This window comes from Perognathus longimembris, chromosome 3, assembly GCF_023159225.1.
Source record: "Perognathus longimembris pacificus isolate PPM17 chromosome 3, ASM2315922v1, whole genome shotgun sequence".
In the NCBI taxonomy this organism is placed as follows: Eukaryota; Metazoa; Chordata; class Mammalia; order Rodentia; family Heteromyidae; genus Perognathus; species Perognathus longimembris.
Genome location: NC_063163.1, coordinates 21267485 through 21291672, shown reverse-complemented (window position 1 = coordinate 21291672; position 24188 = coordinate 21267485). Strand labels below are relative to the sequence as shown.

At 33.9% G+C, this 24188-nt stretch overlaps 1 protein-coding gene across 9 annotated transcripts in view; it reads right to left on the bottom strand.

Annotated features, from left to right (window-relative positions):
- The window catches only part of Mycbp2 (MYC binding protein 2), a 225101-nt gene that overhangs the window by 110626 nt on the left and 90287 nt on the right, over positions 1-24188 (bottom strand). For all 9 annotated transcript variants that reach the window (XM_048341209.1, XM_048341210.1, XM_048341212.1 and 6 more), the window contains 11 exons: positions 22441-22532; positions 18741-18875; positions 17055-17138; positions 14382-14478; positions 11064-11256; positions 10395-10669; positions 8415-8636; positions 5249-5440; positions 3526-3732; positions 2260-2391; positions 485-663 (listed from right to left, as the gene is read on the bottom strand). In XM_048341209.1, coding sequence (XP_048197166.1) covers positions 485-663; positions 2260-2391; positions 3526-3732; positions 5249-5440; positions 8415-8636; positions 10395-10669; positions 11064-11256; positions 14382-14478; positions 17055-17138; positions 18741-18875; positions 22441-22532 — 1808 coding nt within the window. The remainder of the gene's footprint in view (positions 1-484; positions 664-2259; positions 2392-3525; positions 3733-5248; positions 5441-8414; positions 8637-10394; positions 10670-11063; positions 11257-14381; positions 14479-17054; positions 17139-18740; positions 18876-22440; positions 22533-24188) is intronic.

Sequence of the window (24188 nt, the reverse complement as noted above, 5' to 3'; positions counted from 1 at the left end):
AAATACTGTAAGAACATCATTTTATGTTCTAGAGTCCCAGGGGTTTGCTGGACCAGACAAAAGATTCATAAATATTTACAGAAGTATTCTGGTAACAGGATCAAGGCAATGTTACCACTGTGGTACAGTTGATCTGATTATTCATTTTAGGCATTTATAAACATAAATAAGTTCCATTTTAAGCTGGGACAGTAGATAAGAAATTATAAAATGATGATACATATTACCTATGTCCAGTCTACAAAATTTCAATAAAATTAAAGGAATAATAACAAAAAATTTAAAGCATTCATTTCTATACTGAACATTGAATTTGCATTTTAAAATAAAGCTTCTTTAATATGAATTAGCACAGATATTTGCCAGGAAGAAAAACCATATAACTTAATTACAACTATCCATTCAGTAATTTTTACCTTGGTAATACACTGCATGTAATAGGGCTTTAGAATATCTCATCATATCCATTTGTAGACACACCTACCTATAGTAGAGTATCTGTGGAATCTGTCCTCTAGTTTGGTTTGTACCATTACTACTCAAGCTGCATGTGCTGAAAGTAAAGGTCACACCATCGGGGCACTGAACTGTGGTCATTCCTCCATCTCCATTGGCTGTACGGCTTCCATAGTTCCTCAAGCGCACAGCATATTTAATATTTTCCTTTAAGAGGAAGAGGTAAAACATGTTTATATTTATTTATAATTTATAGGATAGACACAAAAAGTAGTAAAAACAGGCAAATACATTAAACTTTTGTCATATTTATAGATGTTATTAAATGAATTTTCAATGAATCAAATGATAGCTCAATATGATAAATGCCTTTAATATATGGCTTAATTAAATTAACCCTTAAAGAAATAATTGGCCCAAAGTGACACACTAGTAAGGGATTTATAACATGAAGACTAGTGTAGCTAATTTTTGTTTTTAATCACATTGCTATAATACCAGCCATAGAAAAGATTTTAAGAATATAAGCAAATACTTTTCCTTCATGAATTTAGATCTTAAAGTAATTTTATTTTATTATTATTATTTTTGCTGATCCTGGGCCATCAACTATGGTCTTGGGCACTATTCAAAACTCCTTTTGTCCAAGGTTATCCCTCTACTACTTGAGATACTGCACCACTTCGAGCTACTTCTGTGACTAATTGAAGTTAAGAGTCTCATAGACCTTCCTCCCCAGGATCGTTTCAAAGCATGATCCTCAAATCTCAGCTTTCTGAGAAGCTACGATGATAGGCATGAGCCACCAGTGCCTGGCTTTTGAAGTAACTTTAAATATTAAAAAATATGAATCTATTATATTGGTGAGACATTCAGAGATAAAAATGGAAAGGTAGATAAACATGAAGGGAATATCCGTAAGAATATAATTCTCATCTGATCATACAAAATAATGTTTATCAAAATGAAATCCAGGAAATGAAATAAAAATAAAGAAAAAAGAAAATAATTCCCCTGAATATGATGACCTCTACATAAGACATAAAGCTAGACACTCAGGAATTAGGATCCATGATTTCATTTTCATAATAAAATCTTTGTACCCTTTCAATATGAAATTATTTTTAATAAAGTCTCTGATGACCCTACTTTATCTAAACTCTATTTTCTATAATAAAACCTTTAATAAACATAATAATGTTACTTTCACTTAATTATTTTGATGTAGTAAAATTTCTCTATATTACCAAATATTTATTTTTAATTATTGAGTTTTTATTAACACAGTAACTTTAACAATTAATACTGTTAAGAACCCTTTTGATTTTAAAGGACTTTTTCCACAGTAAGAAGGTTAAAGGTTTATTCTTCTTCAGTTTCCATACTGTTAGAAAGAGAAGCAGCTGAGCTTAATATTTCCATTACATAATTTAGTCAGCATAACATTACAATGAGACATTTTCCCCAATATACAGATCAGTAAAATAATGGTAAAATAATGCTTACTAGTGTCTTAAAGATGACATGCGTAAGAACAGATTTCTGATGCTATCTATAGTTATTTGATTTAACTGTGACCAAACAATTCTTCCTAGTATATCAGACATTATGTAAAAACATAATATTATAACAGCACCTCAGGAACAATGTCCCACAATAAATAACTCCATAAATATATGAAAAACTACATAAAGAATAATTAGGAAAAGCCATATCTAACAATGAAAATTCATGGACTACTTCTCAATATTTTCAAGTACATAGTACTTCTTGTTTACAAAAGAAACAATTTTTTTAAATTACCTTTAAGGGAACAACTTTGTCAAGTCTGATTTCAGCTATGTCGCTGGGTGAATCGTCTGTTGTATAAGTTCCTTTGACTAATTCTAGAGATGTCCACCTGTGGGAATGAGTGGAATCTCCTGCATGCTCACTCTAACGAAGACATCAAAACAAAATCCACCAAACTCTTAATTTTATTGTATGAACAATCTTGATTTACAATTAGCTATATTTAAGCAGTTTTTAATCTCTCTCTCTCTTTCCTACCTCCCTCTCTGCCTCCCCTCTCTTCCTCCCTTTCTTCATTCTTGAGTAATCTAGGGCGTCCTTCTCCTCCTCCCCCCTCCTTTCCTCTCCCTGCCCTTTTTCTATGCCTTCTTTCTCTCTTTGCTTTCCTTCCTCCTGCCTTTGTCTCCCAAACAGCTGAGCTTACAGGCATGTACCCCTATGCCTTGCTAGCTGTTAACTTTCTTGCATATAAAATAGCTATTTAATATTTCCCCATACATATAAAAGTAAAATTCCAGATACTTTAAGCTGTTTATTTTTATCTAATTTCCTGAAGAGATTAGTGGGTGAATGTACTAGTCTCATCTGAGGTCTTAAACTATTACAGCTTCTTCATAAGAAGAGTACTTATAGAGCTTAATGAATTAGAGAATTAGTTCAAATTAATTGCTCAAAGAATGAAGTTATAGATTTTCTATTTATTAGAAAATAGTTTACATAGTAACTGTCTCATAATAAAACTATAAAAACATAGGTACTTTAATTTTGAGTCTATATTAACAATACCTAAATCAATCAATATGTATTTTATTTACTAAGAATTCTCCATTTGCACTCTGAAAAAATGGCTTTATCACTGAGAGGTAATAATAGTCATCTGAATACTATACTCATTTCATGAAAAATGACAACAGTAAAATAGCAAAAATAAAAATATTCAAGACTTGCGATTAGAGGCTTAGCTCTATATTTTCTAATTTTCAATTACACTTAAAACCTTTCCCTTTCAAAAGTGAGGAAGGAAGGGAGGGAGGGAGGGAGGGAGAGAGGAAGAGAGGAAGGAAGGAAGGAAGGAAGGAAGGAAGGAAGGAAGGAAGGAAGGAAGGAAGGAAGGAAGGAAGGATCCAGGATGGCACTCAAATAGCAAGGCAAAATGAAATCACTCTTCAAATTTAGTGTTGTCCATCTATACGTAGCTTGCACTGAACCCACCACACTACGAAAATGACAAGCTCTGACATATAGCCCATACAGCAGAATGAATGCTATGATACTTACATCATCAACCAACACCTCTAATTCATACTCATGAATCCCACCTCCTCCATAAACAGAGAACCCAACCACAACTATTCCAGGCTTGTCTACTGAAAAACAGATTGCATCAGGGGACCCATTTCCTGTGTTCCAACTTCTTCCTTGGCTGGTTTTAGTGAATCGATTAGCACTGGCTTTTACTGAATGGAGAGAATTAAGTCCATCAACCTATGAAAAACATACACAATCACATCAGTAGTTTGTTCTTGAGTGTTACTAATAACATCTGTAACAAAACTAGCCAGTATGATAAAATAATGGATTTAAGTCTTCCTAAAATAGTATTTAATTAGGATATTAACCCATATCAAAGCAAGATTTTATCATTGTAAAATCACACATTAATATCCCATGATAGTATTTTCTCCAACATTTAATATACACTATCCATATTATCAGAATAGCAACATATGAATAGCAATAGTAACTCATTTTGATACCAAATATTTAGCCTTCAACAGGGCAGTCATTTTCCACCTATATTATACAGAGTTCTGGAATTTTGCAGGTATATATGAAGAAATATATTCCAACTTCCCCTGTTCATCTAGACCATTTCTCTGATCTATTAGTTTCCAGTTAAGACTTACGGAATACAGACTGTTTCCAAAATTTGAAAAGCACAAATGTAAACAGTAGCATTTTTATGATAACTTAGGGCTCAGTAGACACACACACACACACACACACACACACACACACACACACACACACAATCCACATAAATTACAGATTTTCATTGAAGAAAATTAAGAGAGGAAATGACTGATATTCATGATTATAGCAAGATTTAGAAGCTGATAAAGAAATACGGAAATCTACACCAGAACTTTGAAACTGATAAATAAATATGGAAATCTATACCAGAACTTTGATAGTTAACTCCCAAGGTTATATAATATTAGGTGTCCTATAATTTTTATAATTCATTTTCATTAAAAAGCCAGGTTCACAGAGGATAATCCTTCAGTTCTCTTTAGAAGAGTTTAGTATGAAGAGAAGCATATTATAGATTAAGTGAAGATTTAAAATAAACATTTCCTGCCCAGGTTGTCAAAAGCCTCTGGTCAAGATATAATCTAACCAATAAACTTAGGAAATGCTTTCTAGATAAAAATATTAAAATTTCTCAGGTCTTTTTGACCATTCAGGAATTCTGAAACCTAAATGTCACTATGAAGTTATATATACCATATAGTATAGATAGATACATAGACACATATATAGATAGTATATCTATACTGTATATATGTATACTGTGTATATAGTATATATTAGTATATACTATATAGCTATATAATATATACTATATAGTGGAGAAAATAATATATACTTTTACAGATATATACCAGGCATTTAAAAATATTTTATAGGGATTTTCTCAAACAGTAACATTTGATACTTTTAAAACTTTTAAAAGCAACTATACAAGGTGAATATACTTGCTGTCACTGAAAAATACACATAAGAATGAGTCTAAGAATTATTCTAATGATAAAGGAGCAAACAAGGGGTACCAGAAAGGCAAGGAAGAAAATGTTGAATTCGAAGGAAATTTTTTAACTGTGTAGTGATATTGCTATTCTATTTAAAATTTGTTTCTGAAATGCCAAAGCATATGAAAAAGGAAACAGAAAAATTTAAACGTGTGTTATTTATTCAATTTTAAAATATAACTCATTACCTCAGACCCCAAGGCAGATGCTGTGAGTTCACTGACGATACTGGCCAACAATCCACAGGTGTTAGAGACCAGGTGGGAGGAGAAGAGCTCATTTTCTCTCCTCAGGCTGTTCCTGACTGGCAGTACAACAATAACAAGCATTTTCTCCAGAACTTCACGGAAGCTTGTCATCCCCGAGATATTTTCTTCACTCTTCATGACAGGAGAAGGAAAAAGGTCATGGTATTGTTTTGTTTGACTTCACATAAGCACTCAGTTGAAAATTTTTCTCTGTCTACATAAGCCCTTAAAAGCCAGACCTGAACCAATACTTTTTTGAATTATTATTAAACTCTGTGTATTCTAAAATACCACACATTTTTATATGGTGTTTGTCTTTTGATTAGCTTTGAGCCTTTTTTTTTTTTTTTTAAGGAAGGGAGGGATACTGGGACTTGAACAAGAACCTGGTACTTGCTTTGCTTGCTTGTTTGCTCAGCTGGTACCCATCATCTGAGCTGGCCTCCAGCTGGGTTTTGCTTGTTATTTTTAGATATGAAGTCTTGTAAACTTTTATTCCCAGCCTGGCTATGAACCAAGATCTTTTGAATCTAGGCCACCTGAGTATCTAGGATTTCAGGGGTCAACTACCAGTATAGAGTTCATTTTTGGTCTTAAACTTCTCAGTAACTATCTTGTATCACAGACAGAAAACTACTCTTTCAACTTAAGTTCCTTTTCTATAGGATACAACTTCAATTAAACTTTTTCTGAAATATCTATAGACAAAGCTATCCTAGTTTATGACAATTATTTAAAATTTTAATTGGGTGTGTGTGTGTGCAACTCATGTGCACATTGCTCCTCAGGCTTATACTCAGGGCCTGGGCACTGTAGTTGAGCTTTTTTGCTGAAGTCTAGTGGTCTACTGCTTGAGCTACTCCTCCATTTCTGGCTTTTAGGTGATTGTGGAGGTAAGAGTATCACACTTTCCTGTTTAAGCTGGCTTTAAACAACCATTTTGAGATCTCAGCCTCCTGAGTAGCTATGAATACAGGCATGAGTCACCACAACTAACTTCTAATGTGCGATAATCCTGGGTGATTTTTACAATTGTTATTGAATTGATTTCTGAGAGAATATGAATTTTCAATCTTTGCCAATGAAAATTACAAGATAAGAAAGTAGAATTATATTTTAAAACCAGAACTACTTCTCAGAATGTAAAATATTATTAATTTAGTTGATGGTCACACAGAAATTCTTTACCAACTTTATGAGATATGTGTATATATACGTATATACACATATGTACACATGTACATATATGTACATGTGTACATATGTGTATATATACACACATGTATATATACATATATACACACCTACATACTGTGTATCTATATCTATATAAACTCACAGGAGGCAGAGAGTAAAATGCACTCAATTTAATCAGGATACCACAGTAAACCAATGAACCTTTACAGCTTCTTAAAAAAAAAAAAAAAGTAAAGGAAGGAACTCATCGGAAACAACCAATGTGACTATGAAATTAGAGATGTTGCTTGCAATAGCTCAAAAACAAGAATTATTTTGCCCTCTGGGAATGTTTTTCCACAATAATTACATTCCTTACTGCTTTATAACATGTAGTACAGACTTCAGAAAATAAAAAAATAGATTTTAAATAAACTCCAATAAATATATAGCTTATTTGGATTTAAATTAATCAGTTGTTGATTTAATGAAACTCAAATTATTTTATCTCACATGTCTTTCCATGGTCTAGATCAGAGATATATTAAATTTTTATAACAGTCAGTTCCCATTTGTACTTACTCTATAATGAAGAATTTTGTGTTGCTTTATTGGGTATGAAGGAAGACAAAGTGTGAAGAATTTATCTTTATTTACACCTTCTTTTTTTTTTCCTAATGGTTTTTATTTTATTTTTATTTATTTATTTATTTATTTTTTGCCAGTCCTGGGCCTTGGACTCAGGGCCTGAGCACTGTCCCTGGCTTCTTTTTGCTCAAGGCTAGCACTCTGCCACTTGAGTCACAGCGCCACTTCTGGCCATTTTCTGTATATGTGGTGCTGGGGAATCGAACCCAGGGCTTCATGTATACGAGGCAAGCGCTCTTGCCACTAGGCTATATCCCCAGCCCCATATTTATTTACACCTTCTTAATTTCTAATTAGTAGCTGTCAAGATTATAGGAAGGTTCCCCAAAAATATCATGTTAATAGTCTGTCAATATGATGCATAGAAATCCAAAAAGAAAAAAAAATAGCACACACTAGCTATTAAAATTTTAGAAAACATTTCTGGTAAGTAGCCCAAGGTAACTCTTAGAAAATTATGCAAGTCAAATGATTCAAATTATCATGTTCACTTCTAAGAATACTCAAGAAATTGCTTAGGGATATGCATACATGAAAATGGTATATATATGTGAAAAGCTACCAAACACCTGAAAGATGTCATTTAAAAAAAAATCAGTATGTGCCATTCTAACTGTTACCATGATAGATCCAGTAGATGTATCCAGGCCAAACAGCTGCAGTGGACACAGGGTCAATGGCCCAAAAGGAGTGCTTACAAATGCACAGTAATGCTGACCTGAAGGGTCTGCCACTCACTATACCAAGGTGTACAAAACACCCAATATTTGTATTTTCTATAGTCTCAAAAATAATTTTCATAATTTTCTAGAAATACTTTACTATTAAGTTTCTTTCATATTACTAAGTAAAGGCCAAAATGTTTTCCATAATAATACTATGTTTATTATTTCTACAAAGATGCTATGTTTACTCTCTGAATTTTTTCCCATTGTGTCATTATCAATTTTGGTTTCTACATCACTGAAATCTTCATGTTTTTTTCTTTCAACATAAAGTTGTTACTGTACAATACTTATAATCACTATTTTCTACTTCTCTTTTTCACTTTTACTTACGGATAACTTATTATCAACTAAATAACAAATATATATGGTGACATGTGTTTCTTTAAGTTAATTTTCCCTGTAGAACTTTCTGATAAACCAAACACAGTTATTAAAGAATGTTTTCTATGTCTATTGTTTTGACTTCATTTACTTTACACTTTAAAAAAATTATCTGTTTCTTTAGAAATTTCATCTTAGAGACTTAAGTTTAAATAGATGTTAAGAAAACATACCTGGCTGAGCTTTTCCATGTGTGCAACCAAAAGGGGAAAACGATGAGCTAGTGTTGAGTCATTCTCTGTACTAACTTGCTTAACAACAGATCTCAGCAGTACTTCTCCATCATATGCAATAGGGAAGATAGAAGTCAGCTTAACAGAAGTGTGACACAGAGCTGACATCACAGCTGCAAGGAGTCGGCTACTTGATGTCTTGAAGTTTGCTTCTTGGATATCCTTTCAAAAACAAAATGAGACACCCCACCACCAAGAAATACTGCATAAATATAATCCAAGTTTCTGGATACATAAAAAGGTTAAAAATTTATCTTAGCACTCATTCAAATTGTTTTGTTATAGGAAGTATTATGCCAATACTTTAAAATGTACAATTATGGGATTGTGTTTTACTTCATGATGATACAATGGGGGTAAAGGAAATAGAAAGTAACAGCAATAAAAATCAGCTTCCAGTCTTCCAATACATGAAGAGCTTATTTATAGATCCTCACAATCACAATCATCTCCTGGCACTATTTTCAAAGGAAGATATAAAAAGACACTTGCAGGAAACACTATAAGCTTTATTTCTCAAATAATAAATGATGAAAGTTGTAATTCTATGCTATAAAATCTCATGAAAGTAAAAGCATGCTATTGATCTTCATGAATTTATTTACAATAAGTAGTAAGGTAACAGCATACTTACAAATTTCGCAACAAATACTTAAAATTTATCAACATAGCATATTCTAATTCATATAACTCACATATATACAATATATAATATATAAGATCTAGTTCAAATATTTGCATTACAAAGTTAATCATTAAAAGGAGAGCAACATTCAATATGGGGAATCAAAGCTGCTAAAGCTAGTCTACAGTAGCCAAGGAAGAAAATAATCGTATCAGACTGGCAAGGCTGAGAATAAAAGAATGATTATGTTACACACTAATGAAATATATAATCTCACACCAGGATATCCAATAGCAAAATACATTATCATGCTACATGGATCCAATGTTGTCTGGAAGAGCCTGGTAATGACAGTGAATGGAAGGGAATAGCTTGTTCAGGTAAAGCTAGGACTTCTAGTACAATGCTGAATAGAAGTGGTAAGAACACTTACTCTCTTTCCAAACAGGGTAGTAGTCAATATTTCAACATTAGGTAGGATGTTAGCTGAAGATTTTTTTTTTTTTGTGGTTGGTTGCGGGGCTTGAATTCAGGTCTGGGCTCTGTCCCAGAGCCTCTTTGTGCTCAAGGCTAAAAACTCTACCACTTTAGCCACAGTGCCATTTCTGGGTTTTGAGCAGTTAATTGGAGACAGGAGACTCATAAGTACCCTTCTGCCTGGGCTGGCTTTTAACTCAGATCTCAGTCTCCTGAGTAGCTAGGATTACAGGCATGAGCCACTAGTGTCCAGCTTAAATATTTTTTTAAATAAACATTCTCTATCAGACTGATGAAGTTGCATAGTTTGTTAAGTTTTCATCATTAACAAATTTGTCAATTTGTTCTCAATTGTCTTATTCAGTTGAAATATGGCAAATTCTGATTTTTGAAAGTTAAATTAACTTATACTTCCAAAATAAACCCTACTTGGTCCACTGATAAAATTATTCATAGATTTGATTTGGTAATGATTCCCTCTTCCCTCCCTTCTTCCTATCCTTGCAGATATGGAAGCATCAAGGGCAGAGTGTGTTGTCCTTCCTCTCACCAACTACTGCCCTGTCCCTCTTTCTCTCTCACACACACACCTAAAGATTCAAAGAGCAAATCAAGAGCTCTATGTATGCATCTGTCAATTGAAACTAAAATATAACTAAACAGAAAACAAATTTTTAGATTTATACTATATGTCATACATACTAAATTTCTTAACTGAACTTTCAGAAGGTTAAAGAAATATAACTGCAATATTTCTTTTTGAAAAGGATTAACTATTGTATTGGTTTGTCAGCAAACAGTTGAGAAATTTAAATTACCTGATCCAAACAATTCAGCAGATCACAAAGGCAAGCCCACTGTAATGCTGGAGTTGGGTAGAAGGAATGAAAGCAGGCAGTGAAAGTATTATGACACTCCTGAAGAACAGCTTCAAGGAGGCTCAACGGTTGACTAAGATATCCTTGAGGGTCATTATCCAACTTCACCATGCAGTGATCAACTCCTTCTGACAAGATTTTTCTTAACAAAGTTCTTGTTTTTCCAATACAATCTGCTAATTTGCTGGTTTCTTCTACAACTGCTTTTCCTGCAGCTTTAAGGAAGAAGAAAAAATACTAAGTAAAATGTTATGTATGTTTGAAAACGACCTTTACAAATCATTACTTTACTATACAGCTAAAATCTTTAAAAAGTTGCAACCCAGAAATAACATAATTTAAAGCTTAAGTATACACCAGAGTTATTTCTTTTATAAATCCAAATGCAAAAAAGTGATTCAGAAATTAAGTCCAAATTAGTTGCCCAAAATATTTCTACTAGATAGAATTTGTTTTATATAATACATTTGTTTAACACAATATACCCACTAAGGTGGCTCAAAGGCATTGCTGCATTTTATTTAAACTCTTGGTTATCTCTACTTAAGCTTTCTCAATGTATCAAATGTGGTTTTTTTCCCCCTAAAGGCACTTAAAAATTCATCATACCTGATACTGGGTAAATTTCACAGGTATAGACACGCAATAACCTCAGACAACAGGTACCCACAAAGCGCAATCTCTCCAAATCCAGAAGTGTAGCTGTGAACTGGAATCCTTTTAATCCTCTCAGTTCTTCAACCCCTAAGACTAAAGTGGTCCAGCTCCAGTGAAGAATACTCAGCAATGATTCAAAACACTCCTAATCAAGAATAGAAAAACAAGACAATACAAAGTTCAAACGACAACCTACATGCACTGAGCCAAATGAAAGCCAAATGTAACTTTACATGAAAAACTTTACACCAAGTATTTTTCTTATAGCTCAAACAATGGATAGTCTTAAAGTTCATTTACTAGATCATCATTAGGAGTAGTGTTGAAGTTTGCCACCAAAACTGTAGGTTGACATGTACAAAAACAATGTTCTTTATTACTCACCTCCCTTTTATTTATTTATTTTTGTTTGTTTATTATTGGTCCTGGGGCTTGAACTCAGGGCCTGGGCTCTGTCCCGGAGCCTCTCTGTGCTCAAGGCTAGTGCTGTACCACTTCAGCCAAAGCACCATTTCCAGCTTTCTCTGTGTTTATTGGAGATAAAAATCTCACATACTTTCCTGCCTGGGCTGGCTTTGAATTGTGATCCTCAGATCTCAGCCTCCTCAATAAGCTAGGATTACAGGGGTGAGCCACCAGCACCTATTCAACATTTACCTTCTTAAAAGATATTTTTAGTTTCCTTGCCACCAGTCTCTCTAACTTATCATATAAAGCATGAATTTTTAAAAAGAAACATTTATAAACGCAAATTTATTTTAAAGGAAAATTAAACACTATAGTCAATATAGCAAAATGGTTAAAACTGAAATGGTTTAGTATAAGCATCAGTGGCAGTTTCAAATAAGTTATTTCACGTTTACATATCAAAATTTAGAGTACAAAATATAGCCACTTATTTTTTTTTGGTCACTCGTGGGGCTTGAACTCTGAGCCTGGGCACTATCCCTTAGCTCTTCAGCTCCAGGCTAGTGCTCTACCACTTGAGCACCACTTCCGGTTTTCTTCTGGTTAATTGGAGATAAGAGTCTCACAAATTTTCCTGCCTGGGCTGGCTTTGAACTACGATCCTCAGATCTCAGCCTCCTGAGCAGCTAGGATTACAGGGATGAGCCACTGGCGCCTAGCAATATAGCCACTTTTGACAAACAAATTAATAAAAGACAAAAATCATGGGAAAAATACTAAAAAAAAAATCACACTTAGGTTTATGTAAAACTACAATGTCGGTTTAGGGCAAATTTTTCTCATAGTCTGGCTAGCTTGAAGGTTTTATCTTATACTATGATAAACATGCCATGAATCTCAAAGCAGAAAACTTTGCTCACTCATTCCCAAATCACAGACTTCAGGTGACTGTAAATCAAATAGAGAATATATAGTCAGGTGTGGTGGCTCACATCTGTAATCTCAGCTGCTTAGGAGGCAGAGATTTGAAAGATGATTTAAGGCCAGCATGGGCAAGAAGTTAGCTATTTCTTTATTTCAACAAATAGGCTGGAAATAAGAACATTTATCTGTAATTCCTTCTCTGTGAGAGGCACAGAAAAGAGGATAATGGTCTTAGACTGGCCTGGGAAAAAGCAAAACCCTATCTGAAAAATAAACTAAAAGGAAAATAGGGATGTGAGCATGTGTCAAGTGGTAGATCATCTATACAACAAGCTCAAGATCCTGAGTTCAAATGCAATAACATAAAAAAAAAATTTACAGTTTAACTCAATACAGAAACAATGTGAGTAAGTTTCTTACAGGAGAGATAATTACCAAGTGATCATAAAGCCACTCGGGCATAAATACAAACAAATTAGCAAGAACAGAAAAATGGTACTTAAAAGAACACAAAAAACTTCGTATTTACACTAAAAGATATTAAAATCATACTAAAATGAAACAATGGTACCAAGCCTATTGTTCAAAGAATAGTGTGAAAATTACCATAGCTCTTTTGGAAAGTGAAGACAAAGTTAAGTCTAAGTTTAAATGGACACAGTTTTAGTAGAATTATACACATAAGCATATCAGTGATTTAATGAAGTTGTCATGGAAAAAATTTAACAGTAAGAAAATGAAAAATAAACTTGTTTGACTGGAAGAAATGAATAAATAACACAATTACAGGATCACATACAAACAAAAGATTGTGAGTCAAAAGTACTAACAGAGAAAGCTGTATGCCACAGGAAAAGTTTAAAGATGAAAACTGTTATAGAAACAAATGTAGTATAACATGCTGTATAAATACACGTATAACCTCTGTGTATATAAATGATCTGGAAGGGTACATGCACTAGGTCTGTATAGTGGTAACAAAAACATAATAATAAAGAGGAAAATCTTTAGCGTATGTTAGTACAACTCTATCCTTACTTTACCCATTCCTATAAGGCATATATATTAATTCTGTGATTAAATTTTAAAGGGGTAAAAAAAGCTGAGCACTGGTGGCTCCAATTCTAAGTACTCAGGAGGCTGATATCTGGAGGGTTAGGGATAAGGTTAGGGTTAGGGTTATCTGGAGGCTGATAACTGGAGTTCAAAGCCAGTACTGGCAAAAAGAAAAAAAAGTTCACTACATGTCTAAATAAACAGCAACAAGTAGAGCCAGAAGCATAATAAATGCCTGTCTACCAAGTATGAAGTCCTTGTATTGTAGGGGAAAAAGTGGGAGGAATGGTGAAAAAACATTTTTCCCAAGTATTTAACCAGCATTAGAGTCTACTAGCTACATATTCATATAGTGCCTTGTAAGGCAATGAACTGTATTCAAAAGCATTTTACACTGCCTACCTTATTAGAAATTCATAATAATGACAACATAACTAAGATAACTTACATAAGAATTCTCAATTAATTCATAAAGAGTAATTAACTCAGACTTAATGGGCAAACATACAGTTACCTCACACTGACTTTCCACTCTGTACTAGTAACCTAAATAGCACTGTGCATCTTTAATTATATAATGGGGAGGACCATAGTTCAGTATGTTCTCACATAACTCTTAATTTCCCAACAATTAAAATAATACATATTGTACTAGTCCTGCATTTTCTAATGCCTTCTGCATATGCATGACACACTAAGAAAAAATCTACCAGTTATTTTATATTTAGTTTAGCATGTTAAAGTCATAATCAAAATCTCCAACTTACATTACTTAAGTACACATTATCTTTGTCTATAATATAAATAGTAATACAATAGCAATTTTGAGTTAGATTGACACTCAGAACTGAACAGATCTGAAGATTTTTTTAAATTGCTTACCACTGAGACAGTTCTTGCAAAAGATCTCTTTAAAATGTGCACAGGCTCACTGGTTTGTTGTTTGCCCTTGGAAGCACTGCCATCGCTGGTGGGGAGTCTGAAGGCACATAAATATATGCACATAGATATTCACATAAAGTTATGATGAAAACTCTAATGACAATTTTATTTCATAAATATGCATTTGGTAATAATAAAATAATTACAATGCTTTGCCTGGTAAAATGCCAATATGAAGCTTTTCTTAAACATATTTCAATTCTACACTAAGTTTTGTCACATGAATCCTTCCTGCATAATTTTTGTTATTTTTAAGGAGGTGTACAAAGGGGTTACAACTTCGTAAGTCAGGTTATGAGTATAATAAGCAAGGGCTTTGCTTTTCCTTGTTTTCTCCCTCCCATCTCTACCTACAAGTAACATCATTGTTGTTTTTTAACATGAAGTACACTGAATTAAATGACTGCATTTGCTTCCCCTTCTTCCCTCCATTTCTGTGCCCTACCCTTTACTTACTCCCAAAAAACAAAAACAAAACAAATTAAGACAAAAAAAGTCTCTATTCTTGGAATTCATTTTGATAAATAGTACTTTAGATGTCAAAAGGAGTTAGTTAAACCTTTGGTATGTAAGCACATAAAACCCTGTATATGTTACCATGTTTAGTTGTAGTTTAGATCTAGCTTCCACATATGAGAGAAAGTATGTGCCCTTTGTCTTTTGGAACTTGGCTTACTTTACTTAACATGATTTGTTCTAGCTACATCCATTTCCCTGAAGATTACATAGTATTCATCCTGATGGATGAGTAAAATATTATTGTGTATAGTATATTTTCGGATCCACTCACCTATTGTAGGTCATCTAGGCTATTTTCATAACTTAGCTATTGTGAATAATACAAATAATGAAGCAATGAACATGGATATACACGTGTCTTTACCATATCCTCATTTGTAATGTTCTAAGTAGATGCCCAAGAGAGATGCTGGATCATCTATGTTTAGTTTAGTTTTTTTTTTTTTTTTGGAGGAATCTTCAAACCACCATCCAGAGTGTTACATTCCCACCAACAGTGCAATAGGGTTTCTTTTCCCCACATTCCTGCCAATATTTGTTATTGTCCAAATTCTGGAGGTTGGCCAATCTGACTGGGGTGAGATGGAATCTAAATGTTGTTTTGATGTGCATTTCCTTTATAGCCAAGGACATTGAGTATTTCCTCAAGTGTTTATTGGCCAATCTTACTTTTTCTATTTAGTTCCTTTGCCCATTTATTGATTGGTTTATTGGGGGTGGGGGTTAGTTTCTTGCACACCTTGTATAATTTAGGCTTTTGTAGGATGTATAGCTGGTAAAGTTTGTTGGCTCTTTAATTATACAACTGTGTCCTTTGCTGTGAAGAAACTTTTTAGTTTGATGTAATCTCATCTGTCAAGTCTAGCTCCTATTTTCTGTGCCCCTGGGACTCTTTTCAAAAAGTTCCAGCCTATATGGACACTTTCTTCAAGTTCAGCATTTGCAAGACTACTTAGTAGAGGTTTTCTGTCATGAGAAAACAAACATTCTTCTTTTTTTTTTTTTTTTTTTTTGGCTACTCCTGGGCCTTGGACTCAGGGCCGGCCTGAGCACTGCCCCTGGCTTCTTCCCGCTCAAGGCTAGCGCTCTGCCACCTGAGCCACAGCGCCCCTTTTGGCCGTTTTCCATATATGTGTGGTGCTGGGGAATCAAACCGAGAGCTTCATGTGTAGGAGGCAAGCACTCTTGCCACTAGGCCATATTCCCAGCCCCGAGAAAACAAACATTCTTTATCTAAAAACCCTACTAATGGTGCTATTAAAAAGTTATTCAACCAATAGATCCTGCAACTTGTTATATTCATAATACATGTTGTAAACAATAATAGGTTGGTTACATCTTAAAAATTCCTTCTTGAGAAAACTGAGGTTTGTAACTTTCAAGTTCTCTTAGTGGTTACTGGAAAAGAAGATAAAGAGACTAAGGTATTTTTTTTCTGATTTTTACTACTTAGAGTAAAAATTACACCAATGAGAGTTTATATTCATTTGAATTCTTCAATATTGTAATAGTCAAGAAGTAGGCATATACATATACTTGCATGGGCATCCAAATGTGTCTAAATTATGGTGAAATGATAAAATTAAATGTTTAAAATGCAATAATATCAAATAAATTTGCAAGTTATTATTCAATATTTTGATAAAGGGAGAAGAAATACGTCAATGGCAAGGGATTTTTCAATTCATTCTATCACCAGATTAAATAATATAAGGTTGCAGTAAATCAATTAGGCCTCTGTCTAAAGTATTTTGAATCTCAATTACATTTCTTAAAGACAAAATTTTATAAGTTTATAACATCTTAAAGTTGGTAAGGAAATAGATTAATTAAATAAATATGTTGTTAAAATCATACCATTAGCAAAATGCAAATAATCTGAATCATTAAACAAAATTTAAAATTAAGCATGACGTGAAACTAAATTACAAAATGTAAACTGAGCTAAGTATTCTTATGAAATTAGCTACATTTATGCCAATATATTTAACTTCATTAGATGCCTCCGTAAAATCCCTCCTTATATATTTTAAATGATTCTACTTCAATATAACAAAATATAAAACATATAATAACTATAAACATGTTAAATACCTGTATAATAATTGGGGTATCTGACCAGCATTAACATCTGTACCATTATTTGATTTCTTTGAACTCTTGAACTGGAAAACAACTCTATAAAAAGAAAAAATAACAATGATACCAAAATGATATTATCTAAGATTCATTAAAAGAAACAACTAATTTAACAACCATGTTTTCAAACCCTAAATCAAGAAAAACTACTCATTTTTAAAAGAAAAAGAAAAAGCAGAAAGATACTATACTGATTTTAACTGAGTAGCTTAATAAAATGAGTACGTCTCCTGGCCTCTCTTAGTCTTAGAGCTTAATTTTTACCACAGAAGAAAAGGTTGTTTTTGTTGCTGTTGTTGTTGTTGTTGTATATTTTTATTATCTTTAAGTAGTTGTACAGAGGAGGTGCTGCCCAATAAAGCAGTTTATGAATGTAGGGCCTCTTGATCAATGTCACCCCTTTCAACATTCTCACTCATTTTTCCCAGCCCAGCCCTTCCCTTACTTTTCTTAATTTTTAGTTATGTATTGATTTCTTTGCCATTTAACAGAGCAGTTTATTTATAAATGTAGCTTAACCAGTGTCATCCCTTCAACATCTTCACCCCCTTCCAAACCACCTCTTCCTTTATTTGGAAGAAAATAAAAGATTTTCACTCATAAAGTATACAACTTGCTTGACTAGGTGCATTTCAGGCTTTAGCCTCTAAGTACCATGTGCAAATAAATTGTATATAGGGATTATACAGTTCAGGATCACAGCAGTTTCCTCAGTTCAGCATACAAACTTAGAGTAAATTAAAAGAGATACATATAACAGATTTAATTTTACTATAGCAGTATCCTTGAGTATTAAGCAGCATAAAATTCACCTCATAAATCAGTTCGGACTTTCTTTGGTCAGCTCTTCTGAGTTGAATTAAATAGAAACACACTATTAATTCTATCTATTTAAAAGTTTACTTAGCTCAAGAGAAATAAAAAGCTGAAATTCACTTACAAATGAACATCCTTCCACATACATTTACCAGAATAATAAGTATAAAGAACACTAGGATTCAATTCTAGGTCCAGATTTGGTACAGTCACTTAGTAATAAATCACTGAACAAACCATTTCATGGTTTGTTATTTAGTTCCTTAAGTAAAAAGGGGCACTAATACTTCTTTCACAGAATTATTAAAGAAAGCAAATTAGACAACACATATAAAAGCATTGCACAGAATGAAAATCACACTATACATGAAAGTTATTTTTAAGTGGTAAAAAAAATTTACTGTAGATCATAATAATAATACTATGGCCACACAAGAGAAGCTTTGCAGGTTGTACATATGCATTATCAAATACAAAATTTTAAGTATCTTTAGTTTTATTATAGTTCCAAATTCCTCACTATCGTTATCATCTTCCTCTATGTAACTTCTAATTTGGCTAAAAAGGGGGCTTTTAAACAATACCCAGAAGTGCCATCTGAAAAGACAGAAGGAGCTGTATCATCTCTCTGCTGTAGCTAGACCTTGACTTGGCATGCTTGGTTAATTGGTATGTAAGGTTACATAAATTTCATCATTAGAATTATGTTATGCTGTACATACTAATTAAACTTTTTAGTTTAGTAGAAGTTTTTAGAGCTTTCAGAACAATATTCCTCAAACAAAAATGAGAGTGGTAGAAGTAAATCTTCCACAATCTGCTTACCCATCATCTGTGGTAATAGAAGCTTGCCCATGAGATCCACAGTCACTGCTGGGTCCTGACACTCGAGCCCATGCAACATACCACCATCCGGCTTGTAGAAGAACTGGTTCATCAAACATCATAGCATATTTTTCTCTGAGGAAAAAAAAAATCAGAGAGTCAAAGTCAATTCCTTTGTACTTGTCATATATATTCATTTTTAAATCCCTTATAATAAAAATGTGAAATCAAGATTTTTTTTTTTTGCCAGTCCTGGGGCTTGAACTCAGGGCCTAAGCACTGCCCCTAGCTTCTTTTTGCTCAAGGCTAGCACTCTGCCACTTGAGCCACAGCGCCACTTCTGGTCTTTTCTCTCTATATATGTGGTGCTGAGGAATCAAACCCAGGGCTTCGTGTATATGAGGCAAGCACTCTTGTCACTAGGTCATATTTCCAGCCCCGAAATCAAGATTTTTTTATGGACAATATTAAAACCTTCTGTTTTTAAAAGTCTGGACAGGAACACAAACATACAATAGTTCCTTATGTTAGGGTTTGTTAGCTTGAACATTTTACAGAAAATGGAAATTTGAACATTAGTTTTAAAGTTTGTTTATTTAGCTAAACTCTTCTTCCTGAGATAGTTAAAATACCTTAGAAAAATTGCTCTGGAGTAAAGTATCCTAGTTAAGGCCTGGCCTTGTCACTTGCTAACTGGGAGACCTTGTGTAAGTAACTACAACATCTTATATCTCAGATCTTTATCTGAAAACTGGGATATAAATAATGTCTAGAACACTGAGTTGTTCTTAAGATTGAGTGAATTCAGATAACATGCCGGGAATGGAGCCTGTCATCATAACTATACAAAATTTTCATTAATTTAGGGGGAGAGAAAAAACTTGTATAAAAACAAGGATACTTGCTAATAAAGACCCAATCAAATTGCAGAACTCTTGGTGAGAGTTTAAGGAATCTGTTGTAGTTGTTATTGAGAGAAAAATAAAGAGAATTGAAGGAAAGGAGAAAATGATTGTCAACAGTTCTATAGAGCTAAGAAAGCACAAGAGAGAATCATGACATGACAGTACGGTAAATGGAGAAGACAAATAGGAAGAACATTTTAAAATTTCAATTCAAGTCGAGTGCTAGTGGCTCACACATAGTCCTAGCCACTCAGGAGACTGAGATCTGAGGATCATTGTTCAAAGCCAGCCCAAGCAAGAAAGTCTGGGAGACTCTTATCTCCAATTAACCACCAGAAAACGAATTGGCTCTGTGGCTCAAAGTGGTAGAGTACTAGCATTGTGCAAAGAGCTCAGGGGCTATCATTGTGCAAAGTGCTCAGGGGCGATGCCAAGGCCCAGAGTTCAAGCCCCATGACCAACCAGAAAAGAAAAAGAAAGAAAACCCTCAAATTCTACCTTTCAAAATCTAGGTCTCAGGGCTGGGAATATGGCCTAGTGGTAGAGTGCTTGCCTCGCATATATGAAGCCCTGGGTTCAATTCCTCAGCACCACATACACAGAAAAAGCCAGGAGTGGCTCTGTGACTCAAGTGGTAGAGTGCTAGCCTTGAGCATAAAGAAGCCAGGGACAGTGCTCAGGCCCTGAGTCCAAGGCCCAGGACTGGCAAAAAAAAAAAATAATAAATAAATAATAAAAAAATAAAAAATAAAAGAAATTTTAAAAAAATCTAGGTCTAGGTCTGAAAAAAAAAAACAAAAAAGATGTAACCCCAGCTCTACAGGAGGAGACAATAGGAAGATCACAGCTTAAACCCAGCCCAGCTTTTGATCCCCAGCACCCCATGTCAGAAAATTTCTTTCTCAAACAATAAGCTAGGCATGTTAACACATGCCTGTAATATAGAGGAGATGAACACAGGAGCATGGTGGTCTGAGGCCAACTTGGATAAAAGCCTAAGACATGGTATGAAAACAACTAAAAGCAAAATGTGACATAAGTATGTTTCAAGTAGTACAATGCCTACCTATTAATATTAAGCACAAGATTTTGAAGTCAAAACACCAGTACTGGGGCTGGGGATATAGCCTAGTGGCAAGAGTGCCTGCCTCGGATACACGAGGCCCTAGGTTCGATTCCCCAGCACCACGTATACAGAAAACGGCCAGAAGTGGCGCTGTGGCTCAAGTGGCAGAGTGCTAGCCTTGAGCGGGAAGAAGCCAGGGACAGTGCTCAGGCCCTGAGTCCAAGGCCCAGGACTGGCCAAAAAAAAAAAAAAAAAAAAAAAACAAAACACCAGTACTGAACAAAAGAAAAAAAGAAGAAAAAAACAGTGGTCCTGCTACAGCATGCTAAATTAAATTCCAAATGTGAATTCTATATAATCTTTCCTTTATTCATAATCATGTGTTCAAAATAAATGCTAAATGACAATGGCATATACACCTTGGTGAAAATAAAATTTACTGAAATTTCCCCTCAGACGTGTTTGTATAAAACTTACGGATTACTGAAAAAAATCTCACGATATTAACAAATGCTTAAAAAAATTATCAAGCTTGTTTCTAGGTTCACTCTTAAATTTTCAAAAGTATGTAACTGGTAAAAAGCAAAATCTGTAGTTCAGAAAATATACATTTTCACTAATGAAAGGTCTGTATACACTCCACAAGATTTCTTAACAGTGCCAATGTTTTACCTATTTTGTCCAGTCCTGGGCTTGAACTCAGGGCCTAAGCATTGTCTGAGCTTCTTCATGCTCTAGGCTAGCATTCTATCACTTGAGCCACAGCTCCACGTCCAGATTTTTCTGAGTAGTTTATTGGAGACAAGAAACTCAAAGACTTTCCTCCCAGGTTGGCTTTGAATTGCAATGTTCAGATCTCAGCACCTTCTGAGCAGCTAGGATTACAGGGATGAACCACTGGTTCCCAGTATAGTTACTACTTGAAGTATGATTTACTATCATATTAGAAAAAATCAGTTTATACTTTTTCTCATGACATTTTGTCAATCAAAACATTAATCTGTCATAAACAATGAACAATTAGAAGGCTGATAGAAACTAAGTCTCCCTTATTTAATTTTTCTTGTGAAGTAAAATCAGGGAGAACATTTGTTAATGTAGCTTTTCCTAAAAGCAATATTTAAACTTCCTAATTCAACCATATGCTACCAAATGTTTTGACAGTCACACGTATTGGTGATGGTCCTACCACATAGCCAAGGTATATAGTAGACAAGTCATCTAGGATTGAATAAGTACACTGCATGACATCTGCACAAGAACAACATTGCATAATATGTCTCAGAATACCAGCACTAAGGAAGGTACAATGTATACAATTTAATTTTCAAATCTATAAACAGCATATTATGGAAGCTAGGAATGTGTCTTGGTTACAGAGTGCTTGCCTAGCCTGCATGCGGCCTTAGGTTCAATTCCTCAGTACCAGATAAGCAAAAAATAAATAATTTTTTAAAATAGCAGATTAATAAGAGTTTCCTTTTAAAACTATATATTATTTTTAATGAACTGTTTATTGTTTATGTATTTTTATTGGAAAGGCGATGTACAGAGGGGTTACAGTTATATAAGTCAGGTAATGAGTACATTTCTTTTTGAAAAGTGCTACCATTTCCCTCGTGTTCTCCTTATTTTTTCCCCTCCCAACCCCTTTTATAACGAATTTTTATTTATTATATAATGAATTTTTAAATATATAAGAACTACCACAAGTAAGTAAAACATTTACCTAGCAGCACAGTCATAAGCCAACACATCAGTCTCTGCAAGAAGATCTCCATCAGTTTCATGATCTCCTCCATCGGGACCCAATTCAAACAGCTGGAGAAAAGGAAAAAATACATTTTCCCCAATCATTTAGTTGTACAACTCTCAATCACATGTTTATCATCTTGTGCATGTCCAATACTTAACTATATAAAATGTGAAATCTGAGCATGTGCTTTTTAAATTTTTAATTGCTAAGTGAATTACATAGATAATTAAATTTAGAAATAGAAAATGTTTTAAGGATCATATTAATCTCAGATTTTGAAATGTATTTATTATGTCAGCTGCTAGAATAGCTCTTTTCTACAAAATGTTGTATTCAATACAATGAAGTGGGACTATAAAACTCAAAAGGAGGGTGAGATAACTCAATATAGCATTTTACCTAGAAGAATTTTCAAATGGTAGAATTTTGTCTCATTGTTTTTTAGCTATGAGATCCTGGGTATCCTCATCCCTATAAACAATTCACTATTTCATAGTAGTTGTGAAATTGAAGTAATCCTATGGAATACTTAGAAAAGGACTAGAAATATGGCTAGAAAAATATTACCTATGAAGAGAGAGAAGTTACAAAATAATCCTTATCAGAAACAGTTCAAATTAATATGGCATAAGAGAAGGAAAGATGAAGAAGAACATGAAGGGAAAAGAGGGGAAAATGGACCTAAATAAAGAGAAAAGAGGATTATGTGGGAAGAGGTCTTTAAAAAAATTTACTAATACATATAAAATGAAACCTTTTTTTTGGCTCTCTAGAGAACTGTACATGAACTACAACAAAGGACAGGTATTATGCTAGATGTATAGCCTGAATGCTACTGTCAAAAACTGAACAATAAAGCTAAGTTGACTCACTGTGATATTAAAAACTATCAAAAACAACTCTCAGAGCCAGAAAAAGGGGGAAAGTATTTATCTTCTTGAACAGCTTAGTCAGTATTACAATGAAAATTACATTGCTCAGTATTGCTTCTCTGGCTTAAAGATAAATCAAACTATGTTTAACAACCAACAAACCAACCAACCACACTCTGAATGGACTACACTGAAATAAGTCAGACTAAAACTGCTGTTTATCTTAACGCCAACTAAGGTGTGCTATAGGTTCCCTTAATCACTATTCTAGTCCTGTAATCTATGATTTATTAAATTAATTCTAATGCTACCTGAATTTTTGAAATATGCATATTATAATAAACATTCTTTTAAAAAGTTTTCCAGTTTAGAGACTGGCTTTTGGAAGAGCTTCCTCCAAAGCCATCACTATAAGAGAGCTTCAATATAGTAATGTGATTTTTAGGTACAGTTGAGAAAACTAAGAAAATAACTCAACAGAAAGATTTAATTGAAAGCTCTTTTTTTAACATTGTATCTAGTGAGAACCACTGCTGCATTTATTCACCCTTTGCCCCACTATTTCTGTGCCCCCTTACCCTCTCAAAGGCAAACAGATGAACAAACAAGACAAAAAGAAAATAAAAACAGTAGTAAAGAAAAAAACCTCTTAGCTGAGCACCAATGGCTCACGTCTCTAATCCTAGATACTCAAGAGGCTGAGATCTGAGAATTGCAGTTCAAAGCCAGCCCAGGCAGGAAAGTCCATGAGACTCTTATCTCCTATTAACCACCAGAAAACCAGAAGTGGTTTGAGCCACACTCAAGTGGTAGAGCACTAGCCTTCACCTGAAGAACTCAGGGACAGTG